The sequence below is a fragment of the Channa argus genome, chromosome 9 (assembly GCF_033026475.1).
Source record: "Channa argus isolate prfri chromosome 9, Channa argus male v1.0, whole genome shotgun sequence".
In the NCBI taxonomy this organism is placed as follows: domain Eukaryota; kingdom Metazoa; phylum Chordata; class Actinopteri; order Anabantiformes; family Channidae; genus Channa; species Channa argus.
This window is the reverse complement of record NC_090205.1, coordinates 25,404,424-25,422,942: the sequence shown is the minus strand read 5'-3', so window position 1 is coordinate 25,422,942 and position 18,519 is coordinate 25,404,424. Positions and strand designations below refer to the sequence as shown.

At 38.6% G+C, this 18,519-nt stretch overlaps 1 protein-coding gene across 3 annotated transcripts in view; it reads left to right on the top strand.

Moving 5' to 3' along the window:
• The window catches only part of LOC137133263 (inactive dipeptidyl peptidase 10-like), a 215,822-nt gene extending 197,710 nt beyond the window's left edge, over positions 1-18,112 (top strand). For all 3 annotated transcript variants that reach the window (XM_067516710.1, XM_067516711.1, XM_067516712.1), the window contains 13 exons: positions 552-643; positions 920-967; positions 2,150-2,271; positions 6,202-6,246; positions 10,398-10,496; positions 10,592-10,661; positions 11,518-11,712; positions 12,705-12,759; positions 13,070-13,169; positions 13,630-13,688; positions 14,414-14,486; positions 14,812-14,885; positions 16,489-18,112. In XM_067516710.1, the coding sequence (XP_067372811.1) occupies positions 552-643; positions 920-967; positions 2,150-2,271; positions 6,202-6,246; positions 10,398-10,496; positions 10,592-10,661; positions 11,518-11,712; positions 12,705-12,759; positions 13,070-13,169; positions 13,630-13,688; positions 14,414-14,486; positions 14,812-14,885; positions 16,489-16,626 (1,170 nt within the window). In that variant the 3' untranslated portion in view covers positions 16,627-18,112. The remainder of the gene's footprint in view (positions 1-551; positions 644-919; positions 968-2,149; positions 2,272-6,201; positions 6,247-10,397; positions 10,497-10,591; positions 10,662-11,517; positions 11,713-12,704; positions 12,760-13,069; positions 13,170-13,629; positions 13,689-14,413; positions 14,487-14,811; positions 14,886-16,488) is intronic.
• The last annotated feature ends 407 nt before the right edge of the window (positions 18,113-18,519 follow it).

Genomic DNA, 18,519 nt, shown 5'->3' with positions numbered 1-18,519 from the left:
TCGTACTCATAAAACTTCTCAGAAACTGCATCTGTTACCCCATTAGCCTGCACAGATAGACAGATTTGCAAAAATGTCTGTGGTTTGTAGCTGTTTTAAGACATTTGATGAAGACAAAAGTAAAGCTGAATTCAAACTCTGCTTTGCTGAAGTTTTAAGAATTTCCGTTCTTGTGGGATTTGCTTAACTGCAATGAATTGTTCAGGACAACAACAGTTAGGTACTTTTATCAGTACTCGGTACTTGGTACTCAGTATTTTTATCAGAACTTGGTATTGGCAAGTACTCAAATGTAAGTATTTGTATTCAATCTGGAAAAAGTTAATGGGAAATCCCTAGTAGCAAGCTAAACAAAACATCTAGCCTTTGAGTTTCCAGCCAGTCCTCTGAGCTTTCCAGATGTGAATATTGTTGATATTCGCAGGGGTTTCTCCAGTGAAGATAGTCCTAAATATACAACATACAGTTAAGACCTGAGCCTACAGACTCAAAGCTGCTTTTCAATGGAAAAAAATTAACTTTTTATTCTTATCTGCTTTTGTTTCTCTCAGTTCAGGGCAGACCAAAATGAAGTCCGACATCTAACATCAGGAAACTGGGAGGTGACCAAGATCATTGCCTACGATGAGAACTCTGACAACCTGTAAGTTAAAACCACTTGTTCACATTCATGTCAAAGGAATAAGTACAGAATTAGATTCTCTTATTGCTATCCAACAATAGATACACTGATGAGTCACATTTTTGACAGTGATCATTAAATTGTGTCTTTTACTCTTTGAATCGTCATGGATACCACACCTGTGGTGTCCACAGAAGAGTGCGTAGTTTAATAATTAAATGTGCGAATTTATCTTTCAAAATGGAATCAGGTGGATAATTTGTGCGTGTCTGTTTTGTCTTTGTTCCATTTTGACAGTTATTTTCTCAGCACAGAGGGTTCACCACGAAGACGACAACTATACAGGTGTTTGCACTTAGTTCTTCTCTTTATACTGTAGTGTTTCAAATGTGCAGTCACACAGTGTTTGAATTCAAATCAAATTTGACATCATGTCTCTATGTTTTATTCATTTATGAGTAATAAATACTGTTTGCTCATGGATAACAACATAAATGAATTATTGAAGAAGACTAAAGGCACAGGCTCAGGGGCCCAAGAGGTCAGGCAGCGCATGGGCCAGAATCTTCAAAGTTACTGTTCATCTTTGTAGTTCAGACAAAATGACCACCAAGAGATGTACTGCCGAAGAAAGAAGTTGCAATGAAAAAAGACCTAAAGCTGATGAACAATTACCTAAACCGATCCAAACAAATGTAAAATGACCAAAACAGCTTTAAAACACACACACACAAATGAAATGACTAAAATCAGACATCAAATGTCTAAACGTAAAATGACCACAGACAACAAACAGACCAATGTTCGGGCGGGGGACCCTTCCCCGTTCTCTGCCAAGGGACTCATTTTCTTGTAATCTATTTACCATTAATATTGATATTGTCTTGCAATTACCACCATCATTTGAAAGACCAAAAACCAAATGTGATATCATTTGATGACTTGTTTTTTTCATTATTGTAATCACAATCTGATGGATTATCATTGTCTAGATTTTACTATTTATTATTACTGATTTAATGCCAATTTGCCGTTATTAATTAATATGAGAAAATAAAAAAGAGTAACCTCAATATTATTTTAACAATTCAATTATTACAATTATTATATTTAATTAGGTTTAGCATTTAAAATACTTATTTGCCATAGCTGAGTAAACTGCCAGCCAAGTGACAAAACAAGTAACACATCAGACACTTTACTTTTATCAGTTATCATTTAGTTTTAGTCCCTTAAGTCGATACATTTGATCATAATAGAAAGCGATGAAGTTTCCCAAAAATGATGTCCATGTAGTGTCAAACAATATTTACGGTTTTGTAACAATAATAATACAATCGATGGATTATGATCCACTGGAACTGAATAGTTAATGAATAAAGTGCTATGTTTATTAATGGAAACATGGTGTATGGTGCTACATATTTGTGTTTGCAGTGTAGTTGCTAAGGTTAAAGTGGCATCTGCATTAGCCTTGATGCTCCAAACGTTTTGTTCACCTTGTCCTAATTTGTCTTTTCATCTCAGTGTTAAAACTGTAGGTCTGTTCCCACGACGCTGTTTAACGTGTGAGTTAAATAAAGCTCACTGTCTGTACTATGATGCTGACATCAGCCCTACAAACCTGCACATCGTCCTCCACTGTAAAGGTAGGTCATCAACTATTTCTGCTTCAAAAGTTTTGCTCAACAACATACTGTAAAAGAAAAGATTAAAACATCTTTATTTTCCTTTAAGAGAAATATATCCAAAGGAAATGAAAAATGTTGAAGGGATTTGATTTGGTGTGCACAAAAGGTGGGTAAAAAGAAGCAGATGAGTTTGGGGCAGATTATCATCTGCTAAACTAACTGATTAGACAAGCAATTAATAAGTTAATGTGCAAACCTGCTCTTTTCGAAAAGCCAACTCATTAACCAGAAAGTGCAGCCGACCTGCAAAAAAACACGTAAATACAGTTTTGATTTATACTCTGGTAAACACACTTCTGTTCCGCATGTAAGCCAGGAGTATTTCTCATTTCTCTTTCCTGAAATGACCTGTGTGAAGACACATACTGCTGTCCCTGTATTATCTTTGAGAATCAACAAAAACCAACACACCCCATTTCCTGAAAGATTAGTCTGTTCAATAAATGCAATAAAAATATAATCTGTGATTTATCAGTTTGCTTGAACATTTATCTGATGACAGTACAAGAAAATATTTTCCGCATTGTGTATTCAGTATTCCACATTAATGCATATTGTAAATATAAGTAGATTTACAGTTTGGTGCCTGCAACATACTCATGGTGTAGAAACACCATTAGTGGCCTGTGGGGGCCTTTCTGTGTGGGTGTCCTTCAGGTACTCCGGTTACCTCCCACAGTCCAAAGACAGGCTTGTTAGGTTAATTGGTCGCTAAATCGCTATTTATCGCTAAAAATCGCTAAAATTCCAGAGGCTGTAAATGTGAGTGTGAATGGTTGTCTTTCTGTGTGTGTCTCTTTGTGTTGGGCCTAAGATAGACTGGAGACCTGTCCAGGGTGGACGCCACCTCTCAACCAATGACAGCTGGGATAGTTTCCAGCTCCTCCATGACCCTTAACAGGATAAGCTGTTAAAGATAATGGATAGATAAATTGGATTGGCAACAGATGGGACGTAGCTCATCACTTTGTGCCAAACTCCATACATCAGAGCTGTTTCTCAGCATGTGTTCTTATACAAAATTGTGTTCTTGCAGACTTGTGAAACTCTATCCGTCAAACCCCAAGTACTGTCCTAATTCAAAGTTTGCATCTAGCCAAGTAAAGATGCAATAACTGGAAGTGTTCTTGCTTTGCTCATTTTAACGAGAATGCTTTGGTAGCTGACTTGTGTGGACTTGAGGTATCCCAGAATGCATTCATTTGATCAGACATTTTCCATAACAATTGAACCAGATGAGACAGCAGTCATATTAGCAGCCTGCAGGCCAGGTTCTGAGAGAGTCTGACTGGGTAATGTTATCTGTCATCCCGAGGGAGAACAGACTTACTGTATTTCAGCAAGCTGTGTGGTAGATTTAGTGTTAACCCTGTTTTCCATTGCATTTTTAAATATGGATTTATTCACTTTGAGAGACAAAAGCGTTTTAGAGCTGAAACATTTTGCTGCCAGTTTGTTGGAGGGGGAAGAAAAAACACATTTTGTTGAATATTACAGACACCTAGATACATGCAGATATAGAGGTATATAAAACAGAATTAGAGTGATGGAAGTGTAATATTGTTTTGTCTTAATGTAGCCCTAACTCAATACAAGTTTATCTTATACCAATGGTTTTGTTTTTCCTGAAAAAGTTGAGAGGATTTTGTCACTGAACAACACCAACTGTACATCTGCAGTTGTTGCAAGGTGCTGCTGTCAGCAAGGACACTGATGTCCCAATGGCAAATCATTTTCCCATCTTCAGAGTCCAGACTCCAAGTTCACAATTTCCAAGTCCAAACAAGAATCCAAACTTGATGTACTCTGTGTAAAATCTTTAGTTCTATGCAGAAATACAGCTAAGGTCTTTGGGCCTCATCTCACATCAGATGGACCAAAAGACAGTGGAAATGTGTCCTGTGGTCAGATAAGTCCATGTTTCAGATTGGGAGAATGGATGTCGGGTTTCCATGAAAAAGACAATAAAGACCTTTCAGACTTGTTACCAGTTGCAGAAGCCAAAATCTGTGATGATGAGAGGGTGCATCAGTCCCCACAGCACAGGTTACATGCATATGTGTGAAGGTACCATTAACATAAAAGCTAAAAGCAAATACTGCCATAAAGAAAATGCCAGGATTATTCAGCAGGACAATGTCAACGTGGCTTTGAAGACACAAAATGCATTGGTTGACAGGCCTTCTGCAGTCCACATCTGTCTCCTATTGAAAATCTGTGGAGCAGTATATTATCAGGAGGAGTATTAGACAGTGGTGGCCATAGCACCAGCAGCTAAAGCCTTGTATCCAGTAAGATTGGGCAAATATTCGACTTTCCCATTTAAGAAGTATAATTAAAAGCAAAGTTGATGCAAACCAGAGGTAAACATGTCGCTGTCTCAACTTTATTGAGTGGGCTGCAGCCCTCAAACTCTAACTTTGCTTCATGATGTTTATAATAGAATAATACAGTTTAATAAATTAAGTTAATTAGCAAATCAAAGGATTTCAGAAAAACTACCAAATATTCTGGAAAAGACTTTTTGTATTTTGTAGGATTTGTTTTTTAACTGGTTTTAATCACAATGTCGTTACAAAAAAAATTACTTAGAGTAGCATTGTTTACTTTGTCAGAGAAAATGCATTTTGCTACAGTACAAATGTAAATTTGTTATTTAGAGTTTATGCCTTTGTGGTGTAACAGGGACAAGTGTCTCAGGCTTTAGTTGTGACATGATAATCTACAGAACAAGCTAAACACATTAAACTTAAACTCAAACCTAATTTATGTGTTTGTGCAATTAAAGAAACAGCAGCAGGTGATCACAGGTAAAAAAAATCCCATTTTGAAAACTGGTGTAATCGAGTCTATTGTGTCCCTAATTTTCCCATTATAACCTGGGTTTTTCTATTTTGATTTTTCTGTCACCCTCCAGATATTCAATTTTAAATCCATCTCTCATCAGTTCAATAAGAGGCGTCAAATTAAAGTAATTAACCACTCTGTTGTGTATAATTACTTTTAGGTAGTGTTTTTGGGTAATTAATAGCTTATTTAATAGAGGGTAGTTCTTTATATTGTTTGTGGTTTATTTTATTCCAAGCAGGTGAGAGCTCTCAATGCTCAGAACCATTTGGGCTTTGGCGAAGTGATTTATTGGACAATAACACTGTTCCCTTTCCCAAATGCAATAAAAAAATAAAAGAATAGCGAGAGCTTGTTGTCTTCAGAGGGGCAAGTTCACATAACTGTGACAAGTTTGCCCTGACACCTGTTTTCATCAAGAGCGACACGAGCCTTTTAATAACACTCATAAAACGCTTGTGATTGGTTCAGTGTTTTGAGGGTGCGTGTACAAAAGGAAACAATTTCTATGTGTGACACAGTGAATGCAAAGGTCAAAGCTAATACAGCTTACTGACAGAAACATGCAACAAAGAAAATAAAAGTAAGAGCTACACTTTGTGTTTTAGAGCAGAGCTGGCAGAGCAGGATGGATGCGGATGTTGCAGGGTGAGGGTTAGAGCTGCCGAGGGAATGATTCAGAGCTACTGAGAAAAACTGCCACCGCATTAATATCTAACTAGGCATTTACAAAAAGACATTGAACAGAACTGATTTAATTTGACAGTGTGAGGTTATTACAGAGGCAACTTGAGTGACCTTTACCTGCAGATTTACATAGATAAGAAGGAAACGTTACAAGCACAGTTTAAAAAAAAAAGATGGCTGTTGCATTTGCTATACAACACCCACTTGTCACACAAAAGAAAATGTTTCCAAGGATTTCGTTTACTTATTTGTAAAATGATGCTTCACAGTCTATGCACAGAAACTATAACCTTTTTTTCAGGGTTAGAGATTCATAGCATAATGTTCATTTTATTTATTTTTTTTTACCTTTAGGTCCTGGAGCACCTACCGTGATATTGCACAGCCTCAACAATTCAAGTAAGAATTTCTTTTAAAGTATGTGGGGATAATGGGAGCATAATGACCATCTTAATTAAATTCTGTAAGGTGGCCTAGTTTAAAAAAAAAACTAAGACAGATACATCTGGCTTCAAACATCTGTCTCGGTCTGTAGTCCCTGCTTACAATACCGCAGTCCATCCAGATACATTCAAATCATTCAGTGATTTTTGCATGTTCTGACAAACAATGCAATTAGTTGGTAATTCTGGATTAGAACTCTGACATGTAATATTTTTTAGGTAAACATTGACCTGATTTCCTCATAACTACTCAATGATATGTCAGAAATAATCTTGATTTCTTAGGGTTTGCTAGCATTTTTGTTCATGTTCGACTCGTTACAGTACATAGACATAATTACGTAAGTCAAGGCAACAGTGAAGTTGACATTTCCTACCTTCTTCTTGTGTATTTGTTTTACATTAAAGCAGTGGTTTTCAACCCTGGTCCTCAATGACCCCTAGCCTGCTTGTTTTCCAGCTATCCCTGTCCTAAACTTCTGATTACCCGGATCAGGTGTGTTCAGTCAATGAGAAGCTGGAAGATACAAATTCACTGTGTCTTCCCTCACTCCACCCCCCCTAAGGTGGCATCTCCCAGCTCCTGAATGGCTGAACACACCTCATCAGATTAGAGGGCTTTTTGTAAAAGGCTGCAGGTCTGTTGCATATGCTGGCAAGCTGCATTTAGGGACTAAAAATGTAGGTCCCATGTGTTTTGCTGCAAAATTACGCTTTGTGAGGCGTTCAAGTCATTCAGTGACAGTGCAAAGTAAAACCCTTCTGTGTATGTTATGGATACGAAAATTAGGTAGGTTCAACACAATTCAATTCAATTTTATTTATATAGCACCACTTCTTAATAAAGTCATCTCCAGCCACTTTGTATAATAAAGTCAAGACTATAAAGATATAGAGAAGAATCCCTCTTGAGCAAGCCCTAGGCAGCGGTGGAGAAGAAAAACTCCCTTTAACGGAAGAAACCTCCAGCAGAACCAGGCTCAGGGTGGGCAGACCTCTGCTTTGACCATTTGGGGTGAGTGGAAAGTGAAGAGAGTAAAGAAAAAGAGCAACAAAAAGCATCAGCAAAACATCGGGCAGGTTGGTAGGACCAGTAGCTGTACACTGGAAACATACAGCTCCAAGGCTGGGGACACCTGCAGAGAGTTACAGAGAGAAGGAGACAGAGAAGGAGAAAGACAACTACGGGAGAAAACACATGGTGACAATTTTGGGGTGAGAGGAGATTGTCCCCACTAATTCGGCCAGAAATCTGGAGGTCATCATCGACGACCAACTGAGCTTTAAGGACCACATGTCCTCAGTCTCTAGGGCAGCAGATTTGCCCTCTACAACATCAGGAAGATCAGACCCTACATCACAGAATATACAACCCAACTCATTGTATAGGAGCTGGTCACATCTCGTCTCGATTACTGCAACGCTTTGTTGATGGGGTTACCGACATCCACAATCAAACCCTTGCAGATTTTCCAAAATGCAGCAGCTCGCCTCATTTTTATTCAGCCAAAAAAGACCCATGTCACCCCACTCTTTAGATCTCTACACTGGCTTCCTGTAGCCGCTCGCATCAGTTTCAAAGCTCTGTCTCTTGCTCACAGGGGGGTTAACTCGACAGCTCCCGCTTACCTCAACTCACTCATTCAGGTCTACAATCCTTCCCGCCTGCTGTGGTCTGCCAACGAACGATGTCTGGTGGTCCCAGCACCACACAGAAGACACCAAGCAAAACTTTTTAGTGCAATGATCCTACAATGGTGGAACAAGCTACCAAACTCTGCACACTCAGCAGACTCTCTCCCAATATTCAAAAAACTGCTGAAAACCGAACTCTTCCACATCTTCCTACGCATTTAAATCTTGTTTTTTTTTTTTTTATAAAATTTCCTTTCTGCTCTTTCTCGCACTTGCATCTCGCGAACTGTGAACACTTTTCTGATAGGACTTTGCTTTTATGTTTTCTCCTTGACTTAGATTTCTGCTGCCTGGTACCTCACTTGTAAGTCGCTTTGGATAAAAGCATCTGCTAAATGACTAAATGGAAATGGAAATGTAGAAGAGAGGAACAAGAGGAGGTAAAGAGCTCAGTGCATTGGGGGTGGGTCCCCCAGCAGTCTAAGCCTATAGCAGCATAACTCTAACTTAATATAAGATTTATCAAAGAGGAAGGTTTTAAGCGTGGACTTAAAAGTAGAGAGTTTGTCTGCTTCTCGAATCTGAACTGGGAGCTAATTCCACAGGTGAGGAGCTTGATAGCTCTGCTTCCCATTCTACCTTTGGAAATTCTGGGAACCACAAGTAGTAAACCACAATTCTAGTAAAACGTCTGAGTGTGTTTTTTTTGTCCGCACCTGAGTGTGACCACTGTGTTCAGAACTACTCAGCCACAAAGCACCAAGGAGGACAACGTGTTAAAATATGACTGAATTAGACTAAACAAGTTACAGTTTGTGAAAACGCCTTATATTCCTTTATTGATTAACCTTAGCCCAACCTGGGGCAACAGCTCACACCTTACCCAAAGGCGAAAATCCACGGTATTCCATTACAGAACCATGGCCTCAGACTTGAAAGTGTTGACTCTGAAGGAGACGCATCATCTCCAAAGAGCAGAGATGCAGTTCTGAGGTCATCAAACTGTAAATTCAGTTCTTCTCCCCATTAATGCCTTTTGCTGGAAGCCAAGCCCATTAGTCCTGTGATGTACCATGGGGCTGAGCTGGATACCACGCTGTAAATCCATGGGATGAGTGTCTCACTGAGAAGAGCTGTCAATGATTCTTGTTGACTTGACTTTACCTACTGTTTCATCCACTTGTTCACCAGATTCTTACAATATGGTCTGACTGTGTGGGTTTTGGGATGAGCAACTAATAGGGTTTGGTTTGGATGGACTACTTATAATGGCTAGTGAACTGTATACAAACCCTGTAAATAGGAAATTCGTTCAATCTATTGCTTTGTAGGTGTCCAAGAATAGGTACTGGCAGATAATATGTTTATCTGATTATTTTTCACATGTTCTTTATTCTTTAAAAAATTTATGAATCTGTCAACAATTACATAACCTCTTAGTTGTTCCTTTCTCTGATTCAACAGCATATATTTCTCTTCTTGTGTCACTATCTTCCTTTTACATAAGAAACCAGCACACAGTATACACACATATACACACACATTGTTGCAGTCATGCTCACACACACCTACAGTGCACACATGATTCCCTTGTCTATCCAAATTTTTTTTTTCCTTCAAAAAAGTTAACAGCTGTGCTACAGAGAAGCAAGCAATTTGCTCAGGGTTGTTTGGAAAGGCCCTCCATCCACAGCTGGGAACTCAAGGCCCCTGGCGGTTTCATAATGAGACGTCTATTGATTTTGGGTTTTCCATTAGAAATGCTGGATGAATTCCATTTCATTTAGCTGCTTCTCAGATGGCTTGAATGGGAAAAAAAATGACCAAATCAGATTCATTGTTTATTTTGTGTTGAGGAAATAGTGGGGGCTCCTGTTTTGAGGGCAGAGTGAGCAAGCTGCTGTGTGTAAAATGCCTTTCAGAAATAAAACCTTTTGACGTTTTTTTTTGTTTTTTTTTGTCTTTATCCAAATTACACAGTAGTACAGATGACAAAGTTATTATGGGTTGAATTAGGTTCTGCAAACTATTTTCTTTCTTTTCACAAGTTCCAGAGCTTTAGGGCGTCTGGTTTTTGTCAGTGATGTGTCAAATGAATCATTTTTGTGTATTTCAAAGCTGACAACCTTTTTTTTTAAGTTCCAATATTTACCATAGCCCTATGTTGAATATTTCAGTAAATAGTCTTATAAATTGCAACTTTCACCTTTATTTGAAACCGTTGAACCCAAGAAAGATGATTTCAGTGGTTGTATTCATCTCTACAAGCCTTTTAAATTTATCACAAAATGAGACTTGGTCTCAGACTCAGATCTCATTCATCTTACCTCCACTTTCCATCTCATTATATCACCGGCTCGAAAGACAAATCCTCATATTATTATGGGTCATTTGTATGCAGCGACACTTAGATTACTGGCAGCAAATCTGGGGCTCCTTCACTGCTTAAACACATTGTCCTCATCTCTACAGATTACTACATCCTTGAGAACAATTCTTTGCTGAAGGCAGCCTTGAAGTACAAAAGGATCCAGCTGACTGACTTCAGAACTGTTCCAATGGAGCATTTTGGTGAGAATAAAGTATCAGTTTCTCTGCTCTTACTGTGAGTCACAGATGAATCAGTAGTACAGGTACATTAGCTTGTCTTTCATTTCTTCTTCCAGACTTACCCTTGAAGATCACCTACCCACCAGACTTTTCTGACTCCCGTCCCTATGGGCTACTGTTGATGATGTATGTTCCACTGTAGATACTGCGAAATACACATTGCTGTTCAGTCCTTGAGCAGACTGTATCTATACAAGACTGTTAAGCTGATCACAGGGTACCTTTTGTTCATTATACAGTAACTGGTTAAAACACAAAGATCAGTGATTTTCTCTATTTTTGTTAGTGTTTGGACACAATTATGTGACACTAACATCAACAATTATCATACTAACAAGCAAGGATGAATTATGAAAAAATGGGCACCTGGACACAGAAAGGAAAAGCCTAATTTATTAGAACCGTAGACTTTAAAAAAATATTACACTCAAAGTGCTCATTGTTTGTTGTCAGACTTTTAGCGTGGACCCTTTTTGGATTATTGGGTTTGTTTTTTTGGTACTTTGCTTTAACTAGTTTAGTCTATCGGGTAGTTTTGTGTGTCTTTGTGGTTGTCATATTTTCTTTTTTCTATTTGTTTTTTCTCTTTGTAAATTTCCTTATTGTAATCATTATCTAACCACATTCACTGGCCACTTTATTAGGTACACTTGTTTACTGTAATGCAATCCAATGCAGCAGCTCTCCCCTAAACTCTGCTTTTACAATTTCTCGGTTTTTAAGTTGAAACTGTGAGAAAGGTGATAATTCTACTCTCTGTTTTATTTTTGGTGTCAAAATTGAGGTGGGCAAATTATTTTTATAATGCTCTCTAGTATGATGAATTATCACCTTTCTGACAGTAGAATAGAGTAGAATTCATGGCAGAGGTGCTGTATTGGATTGCATTAGATCATACAGGTGTACCTAATAAAGTGGCCAGTGAGTATACGGTGGTAAAGGCTAAATTTGCTCGTATCTGTATGTTCTGCCTTCTCTTTAGTGACAGTGCCCCTGGTGGTCAGGCTGTGAGTGACCGCTTCTCTCTCAGCTGGGACTCTGTCCTGGTCAGCTCTGACAATGTCATCGTGGCTCGTCTGGATGGTCGGGGCAGTGGTTTCCAGGGTCAGAGAATCCTGCATGAGGTTCACCAGAGACTGGGGACCGTTGATGTTCAGGACCAAATTGCAGCAATAGAGTATGTTGTCAAATTTGCTTCGCCTAATATGAATTAACTGGTTTACTTGTTAATTCAATTTTAAATTTACAAAATTTTGATTTTTCCATTAGTCTACACAAAATGACTCATAATGATGAGATGAAAGCATATTTTGAGTATTTTTACAAATGCTTAGCAGCCCCTTTCTTAACAATTACGGTTTCAAGTCATCTTAATTAAATCTCTAAAAGTATATCACGCATGGATAGGACCAGTTTATCCAATTCTTCCTGACAGATACTCCAACGCTCCATCAGATTGGATGGATGCCTCTGTGAACTGTTATCTTCAGGTTTGTCCATAGATGGTATGTGCCGCTTTAGGTCAGGGCTCTGGTTGGACCATTCAAGAACAATCAGCGAATCCCGCATTGCCTCGGTTGTTTGCTTTAGATCATGGTAATACTTGAAGGTGAACCATTACTCCACCTCTATAGCCAAGGCACTTGGTGTCATCAGACTTTAGGCAGGGTCCTGGTGGTTTCAAACTTTCATTTTAAAATTATTAAAGCCATTGTGCAAAGTGTTAGAATTATTATTTTTTTCACTTGTCCTGATCTGTGATTTACCAGAAATGTTTATTATAAATAAATTATTTACTGTTTGTACAATTTTAATCCAGCATTTTTGAGTGTTTAGCGTTCAAAAATGGTATGAAACTGGCTGCCATTTTGGCACCATTGTAATTAACAGTATCTGCCACTGTGGTGCCTGGTGGCGAAAGTAGTGCAATTCTGACAGAAGGCTGTCTCCCTATGTGGGGGCACATTCTGACAAACCACTTTCATGGGCATAAAGGTTGAAGGAGATGTTGCAAAGTTTACAACCTCACTACAACAATATTAGGTGTCTTATCTGTCTTTTCCAACCAAAGGATTGGGCCACAGATTTGATAAACTGAACTGAACTGAACTGAACTTAAAGTTGTATAGATCTGCTAAAATCTGAACTAATATAAGTATGTTTTTCCAGGTTCATGATGAAATTTCCATATATTGATCGAACACGGATAGCAGTGTTTGGAAAGGTGAGTCCATGCTCTTGTCTGTAATTACATGGAAATGAATTCAGACTCCAGGATATTTTTTTGCTAAATTGTGCACAGAAAACATCACAAATTAACCCATGTTTGTTTCCTTCCTGACAAATTGGTTTTTTTTATTTCCATCTTCCACCAAAGCAGAATATTCTTCGAGTTTTTTGCAGATATTCTTTAGAGTGTCAGGAGGCTAATTTGGTAACATTTCCAGTGAAAGACTTGAGTGATTGATTTTCATTTTTATACTTTATGGATTTGGAGATTGAAGTGACATAAATGTTTATGTGTGTTTGCTCAGGGTTATGGCGCGTACATAACATTAATGATGCTCAAGTCTACTGACAGCCTCTTCAAATGTGCATGTGCTATGTCACCAGTGACAGACTGGAAACTGTACGGTGAGTGGAAAATCCTTCTGTAAGCCCTGCATCATGTTGAATTTACATTTGGATCTTACTGTAAATCGCATAAAGCCAAGATATCTTCTTTATATGCTCTATTTGGCAAGTTAAGTCTAAGTAAAACATGTAGAAAACTGATACTGTGTTTGTGTGAGGGCAGAGGAAAACCCTCCTTTGTGGATTTGTTTACCTCTGATAGAAAGTGTTAGATGTGAGGTGAATCAGGCTCTTTGCAACACAAACCATATTTATATACGAGAGTAAAGCTCCTTCTCCACACTCCTGAGAGGACATAGAGGATGTTTTCACCTACACAAGTTGCTATTCCCTCTTCATTGAAAGCATTTTTTTTAGGCTTGAGATGGCAGGAACTCCACTTTGTTTGGATACTCAGCTGCAGTTGAAGCACCGTCTGCTGGTGTCACTGTTAAGAATGTATCACTTCTCATTTGCACAGCATCAGCCTTCTCGGAGAGATACCTAGGCATGCCATTACGGGATGACAGCAGATACCAGGTGCGTTTTTACTGCCTCCCCGCACTTGTTTGCCATTGATCTTTGAAAGCATAACACCACTACCTACAGTTAAGCTCCCACAGTTGCTGAATGTCACAGCTTTTTAAGTGAAAGGCAGTGATGCTTTGCCTTTTCATGTGTTTTTTTTTTTTTCTTTTTTTTTATGCACTGTAGGAGTTTGTCACTCATCTATCTTTGATAACTGAGTGCACCAGTGTGTCAGATCACATGCTGGAGGTTTTTCATAAGCTCCTGCAAAAAGAGTTGCCTGGCTCTTTCAGGAATCCCAAACAGACAAAATGTTTAGCTATCAGATGTGTTTTGCACTGTGATAGGAAAGACGCAGCAAGGAAGAACAAAACAGTTTTTTTTTTTTTTTTTTTTGCTAGCACGTTGTAAAAAACAAACAACAAATCTGTCCCAAACAATTCACTCCTCTCAGTTTGCTGCTGCTTTGCATTTGTGTCTGCAGACTGGGTTTCACATCTTCCTCCATTCCTCCATTTGCACAAACACTGCTAGACAAAAAAATGGCACTGGTTGGACTTTATTATTTGAAAACTCAAATTGGTTTAAATGACTGTGTCTGTCTTTGCACGTGCATGCAATCGGAATATATTAAGACAATGCCTTTTATTTGATCATGCTGTGGTGTCTTTTTTATTGCTCTTCCTCGTTTATATCTATCAATTTGTTATATCCTGCTATTTCTGATTTCATCACAGTTTTCCAGCGTCCTGCAGAACGTTCAGGCACTTAGGGAGCAGATGCTGATGCTGGTGCACGGCACAGCAGATGGTAAGAGAAAATAAATAGTGAATGAAACAATGAAAATGCTGTATCTGGAGTGCATCACTGCTGAGCAAAGAGAAACGCACAATCCTGGAAGGTAATGAGGCAAAATGGATTTTAATCAAAAGATAAAAGGAAAGGGGGGTTATCTAAATTGATGCTGGGATTTCCAGAGGAAAACATTCACTGATGAGCCATGCATGTTGAATTTGTTGAGGTATTTTCATCCCCAGCACAATCTGATTGCCTGTTCTCTCTTCCCCCACCATCCTCCATTTAGGATTCGGGCTGAATCAAACTGACATGTTTTCTTTCTTTCTTTTTTTCCCAGCCAACATCCACTTTCAGCATACTGCTGAGCTCGTCAAGAACCTTGTGAAAGTTGGAGCAAACTACTCAATGCAGGTGTGTGTTGCAGACACAACACCACCAATTCTTTATGATGCATTTGTAAAAGCAGGATGCAAATGTACATTTTGTATAATGCCACTGCTGCACAGGCAAAATTTGAATAATGCACCGAGAATTGCCTGAAGATATCAGATTGTATTAAATCAGCCCAAACCCTCTATCAGACCTGCCAAAATATATGTGTAAACACTTCTGCTGGGATGTCAGATGGATTTTTACAATGAGTGTCATCACTTCACAGATGATTACAGAACCGTTATTTCAGTGTGCTTTACTTTAACAACTAGAGAAAATGGCCGTTAAGATCCCCTTCTTCTTTCTCACCATCATCTACAATAGCCAGTTTGGACTTTGGAATTTGGAAAATATGGCCCAGCTGAGGCAAGTCCTAAGCCATCAACCCTGTCTTCTAAAATTTATTTTTTCTACAACTAAACTGCAACCACCTTTTTTTCCCCCTTTGGCTGTAGGGAATGTAGCAACAAAATTCCATTCACCTTTTAAATAAAACCGTGTTTCTCTAATCTCAAACACCGTGCTTTACTAGCCTAAACTTAATCTCACAGGTTAAGTAGGCAGAACTAAACACAAACAATGCACTGAGTAAGAGCCATTGCAATTGCAGTTTATTTGTACAGGAATGTAATTTGTAGGAGGCACATGTGACCCAAAATACTGGTAAGCTAGGATCTGCTGCACACTAGAGGACTTTCAATTCTTAACCAATTTTAATTTTAAATCATGAAATTACAAACCCCACGGCCACACACTTCCATTTATACTGAATGGGATCCGACAGAAATTCGCATAATAAAAGGTGACTTATAAAAAAACATGTAGTCACACTGTCATAGCATGTCAGTTAGTAAAATCTGCGTGTGCTTTTTTTGTACTGAGAAACAAAAGCAGAGAAAAAGAACTTAAGAACTTAACTGAAGTCATGAGTGAAAAAACTAAATCAGCATGGTGTAAGTGTTTTTTGCAGCATGAGCTAGAAGTTATTTTAGAAGAATAATGTTTTATACTTTGTCTCAAACGAGGGTGGTGAGACATACTGTCATAAGTAAAAAAGATGGATTATCCTGTAGTGTGGCCACAGCCTAAGCAAACATGTCCCTCAACATGTTGCCTTATAATTCTTTTGGTTATCAAGATTGGTCACAAAATACATTTTTAAATGACAGACTGACCTTGTGTTTTGCGTGATCCTTTTGGAGTGTTTTTACTTTAATGAAATAATACATTTAGGATTGTTCAAATAGACTGTGGAAATAGAGGGAGATGAGCTGGACAAAGGTTCCCAGGGAGAATCAAAGAGCAGTTACACTGCAAGTACGCCTCATGTGTATGAAGCACTAAATTACAGCACTGCGAAACTCTATTCACTATTACTATGTTGAAGTACTAGTCCTATATTTGGCAAGCATACTTGGACAATAAAGTTAATTTGATCCTTCTTCTAAAATTAGAGCCGCAGAAAGAAATGCCACTAGTGCCAGTTTAGGACCACTGGAATAAACTGTGAAAATATTACAGAAAGCTGTTCCTACTCAAAAGGAGGTCATTTTCATCATTTGTTTCACCTCTGACCCACCAGATATACCCAGATGAGGGCCATTTCCTGTCTCTGCAGAGTCGCCAGCATCTCTATGCCACACTGACCAGTTTTTACAGAGATTGTCTGAAGGAAGAGTTACTACCGCTGCCTGATGAAGAAGAAGAGGAGGAGGAGTAGGCGGGAGGCTTCGAGGGTCAGACCTTTGGCAGAGCTTGAGAGAATTTTGCTAAAATCCGTCAAGGCCTTTCGCATTTGGACCAACTGTTATCCAGACATGGACACTGGGTTAGAGCTGTTAATGCTCTTAAGTGTGTGTGTGTGTGTGTGTGTGTGTGTGAGAGAGAGAGAGAGAACACTCCAATGTGTGACTGTGTATAAGTGTGTTGAAAAGATAACTGAAGGAAATGACAGTGACATTGCCAGGACTGGAAGCCGGGAACTGCCCTCTAGCATAAAGTCATTTTGGTTTTGGGGAAGCTCCGTTTCTCGGCAAGACACACGGAAAAACTGCCTCCACATTGTGCAGTCTCATTCACACTTAACCAAGTGCATGGTTCTTTTTTCCCTCTCAGCTTCAATCATTTTTGCCATGTTAGTCTCCTTTGTGTTAGTACAAGGGAAGAGAAGAACACAGATGTTCACTTTTGATCTCACCTCTTTCATTTGGTTGTTGTATTGTTACACAAGGAAATGCTAAAGTCATCAGCAAAAGTGGTCATCTGAACCAAGCCAATTCTCAATAAGTGCAATTTATTGCTGAGGCCCTATACCATTCCCCACCCTATATGGAAACAGACTTTATAGGTCACACTTTATTGTACAGAGGTCTTGTGTAGACATGTACAATGCCTTATTAGGTTCAACATACTGTTATATCACTTGCTGGCAGCGGCCGTCATCATTTAGCAGTGTCGTGTAAACCTATGACAACTCAGGTCCTCGAGACACAGCGCCGCAGTCCGTTTAGAAGCAGTTTCAAACGCTATGTCATCTCTAAGGTGATGAATAATTTAGGAATTCTAAATGAGGATGAGGATACAGTTATTTCCAATTCTGGCCATACTGCAAAAGTTCTCTATCTTAATACTGTACGTCATTTAACCTTGTTATCATATATGAAGTGAAGAAATCTCAAAGGTTTGGGATCATTTTTCAGTGCATCTCCATCGGATTCAAGAGTTTTCTTGAAGTATGGGAACTCTTAGTTCAAGAAAAACCTGAAGTGAAAAAAATGGATGTACTAAGATGGACAATTTTACAGTTTCAGTAAGGTGTTTGCATGTCTACAGGGAATGTGTCAATGTTGCCACATTTTGTACAGTACAATACAGCAGAGTGTGTACATAAATATATTTTTGAGATGTCAGATCTCATAGAAAGTTTAGTCTATGGGGATGGATTGATTTGACCTTGATGTCTTGTACCTTTTTTGTTTGTTTCATAGTTGTTTTCTGTTAAGCTGTTGATTTTATTAGGATCAATTTTGTAATGCTTCTTCTTGTTTTTTGCTGTTTGAAAGGGGAAAGGGCTGGGCTGAGGTTTTGGGGATTATTGTGATTGTCCTCTAGTGATGGTTATAAATAAATAATAAAAAAAAAACAATGAAAAACCGTAATTTTAAAGGGACTCATTACACCCGATAATAAAACCAGCTGCATTTGTTTGTAGGATTGTTCATCCATTATTCTGTATAGATCTCTGTATAGTGTCTCTTTTTTTCACCATAGAAGCCCCGATAAGGACGTGTAAGACAACTACATTAATAATTTAGCCATTGAGATCTACTTGTTTAGAACCGTTGTGTGTGTGTGTGTGTGTGTGTGTGTGTGTGTGTGTGTGTGTGTGTGCAGGAATCGGAGCCTGCACTTGCTGGCCTGAATGCGGATGTCAACTCTGCTGAAAGACAAATTCTTTAATCTGCAGGATCTCGAATATAAGCTTCTTATCCATACTTTAATAAATTTCGTAGGGAGAGAACAGAATCTGACTTGAGACAGAACTTTTCTACCGAACAGTGGCATTGTCTAGGTTTTCATCATGTTCAAAGTTTTATTCATCACACACACACGT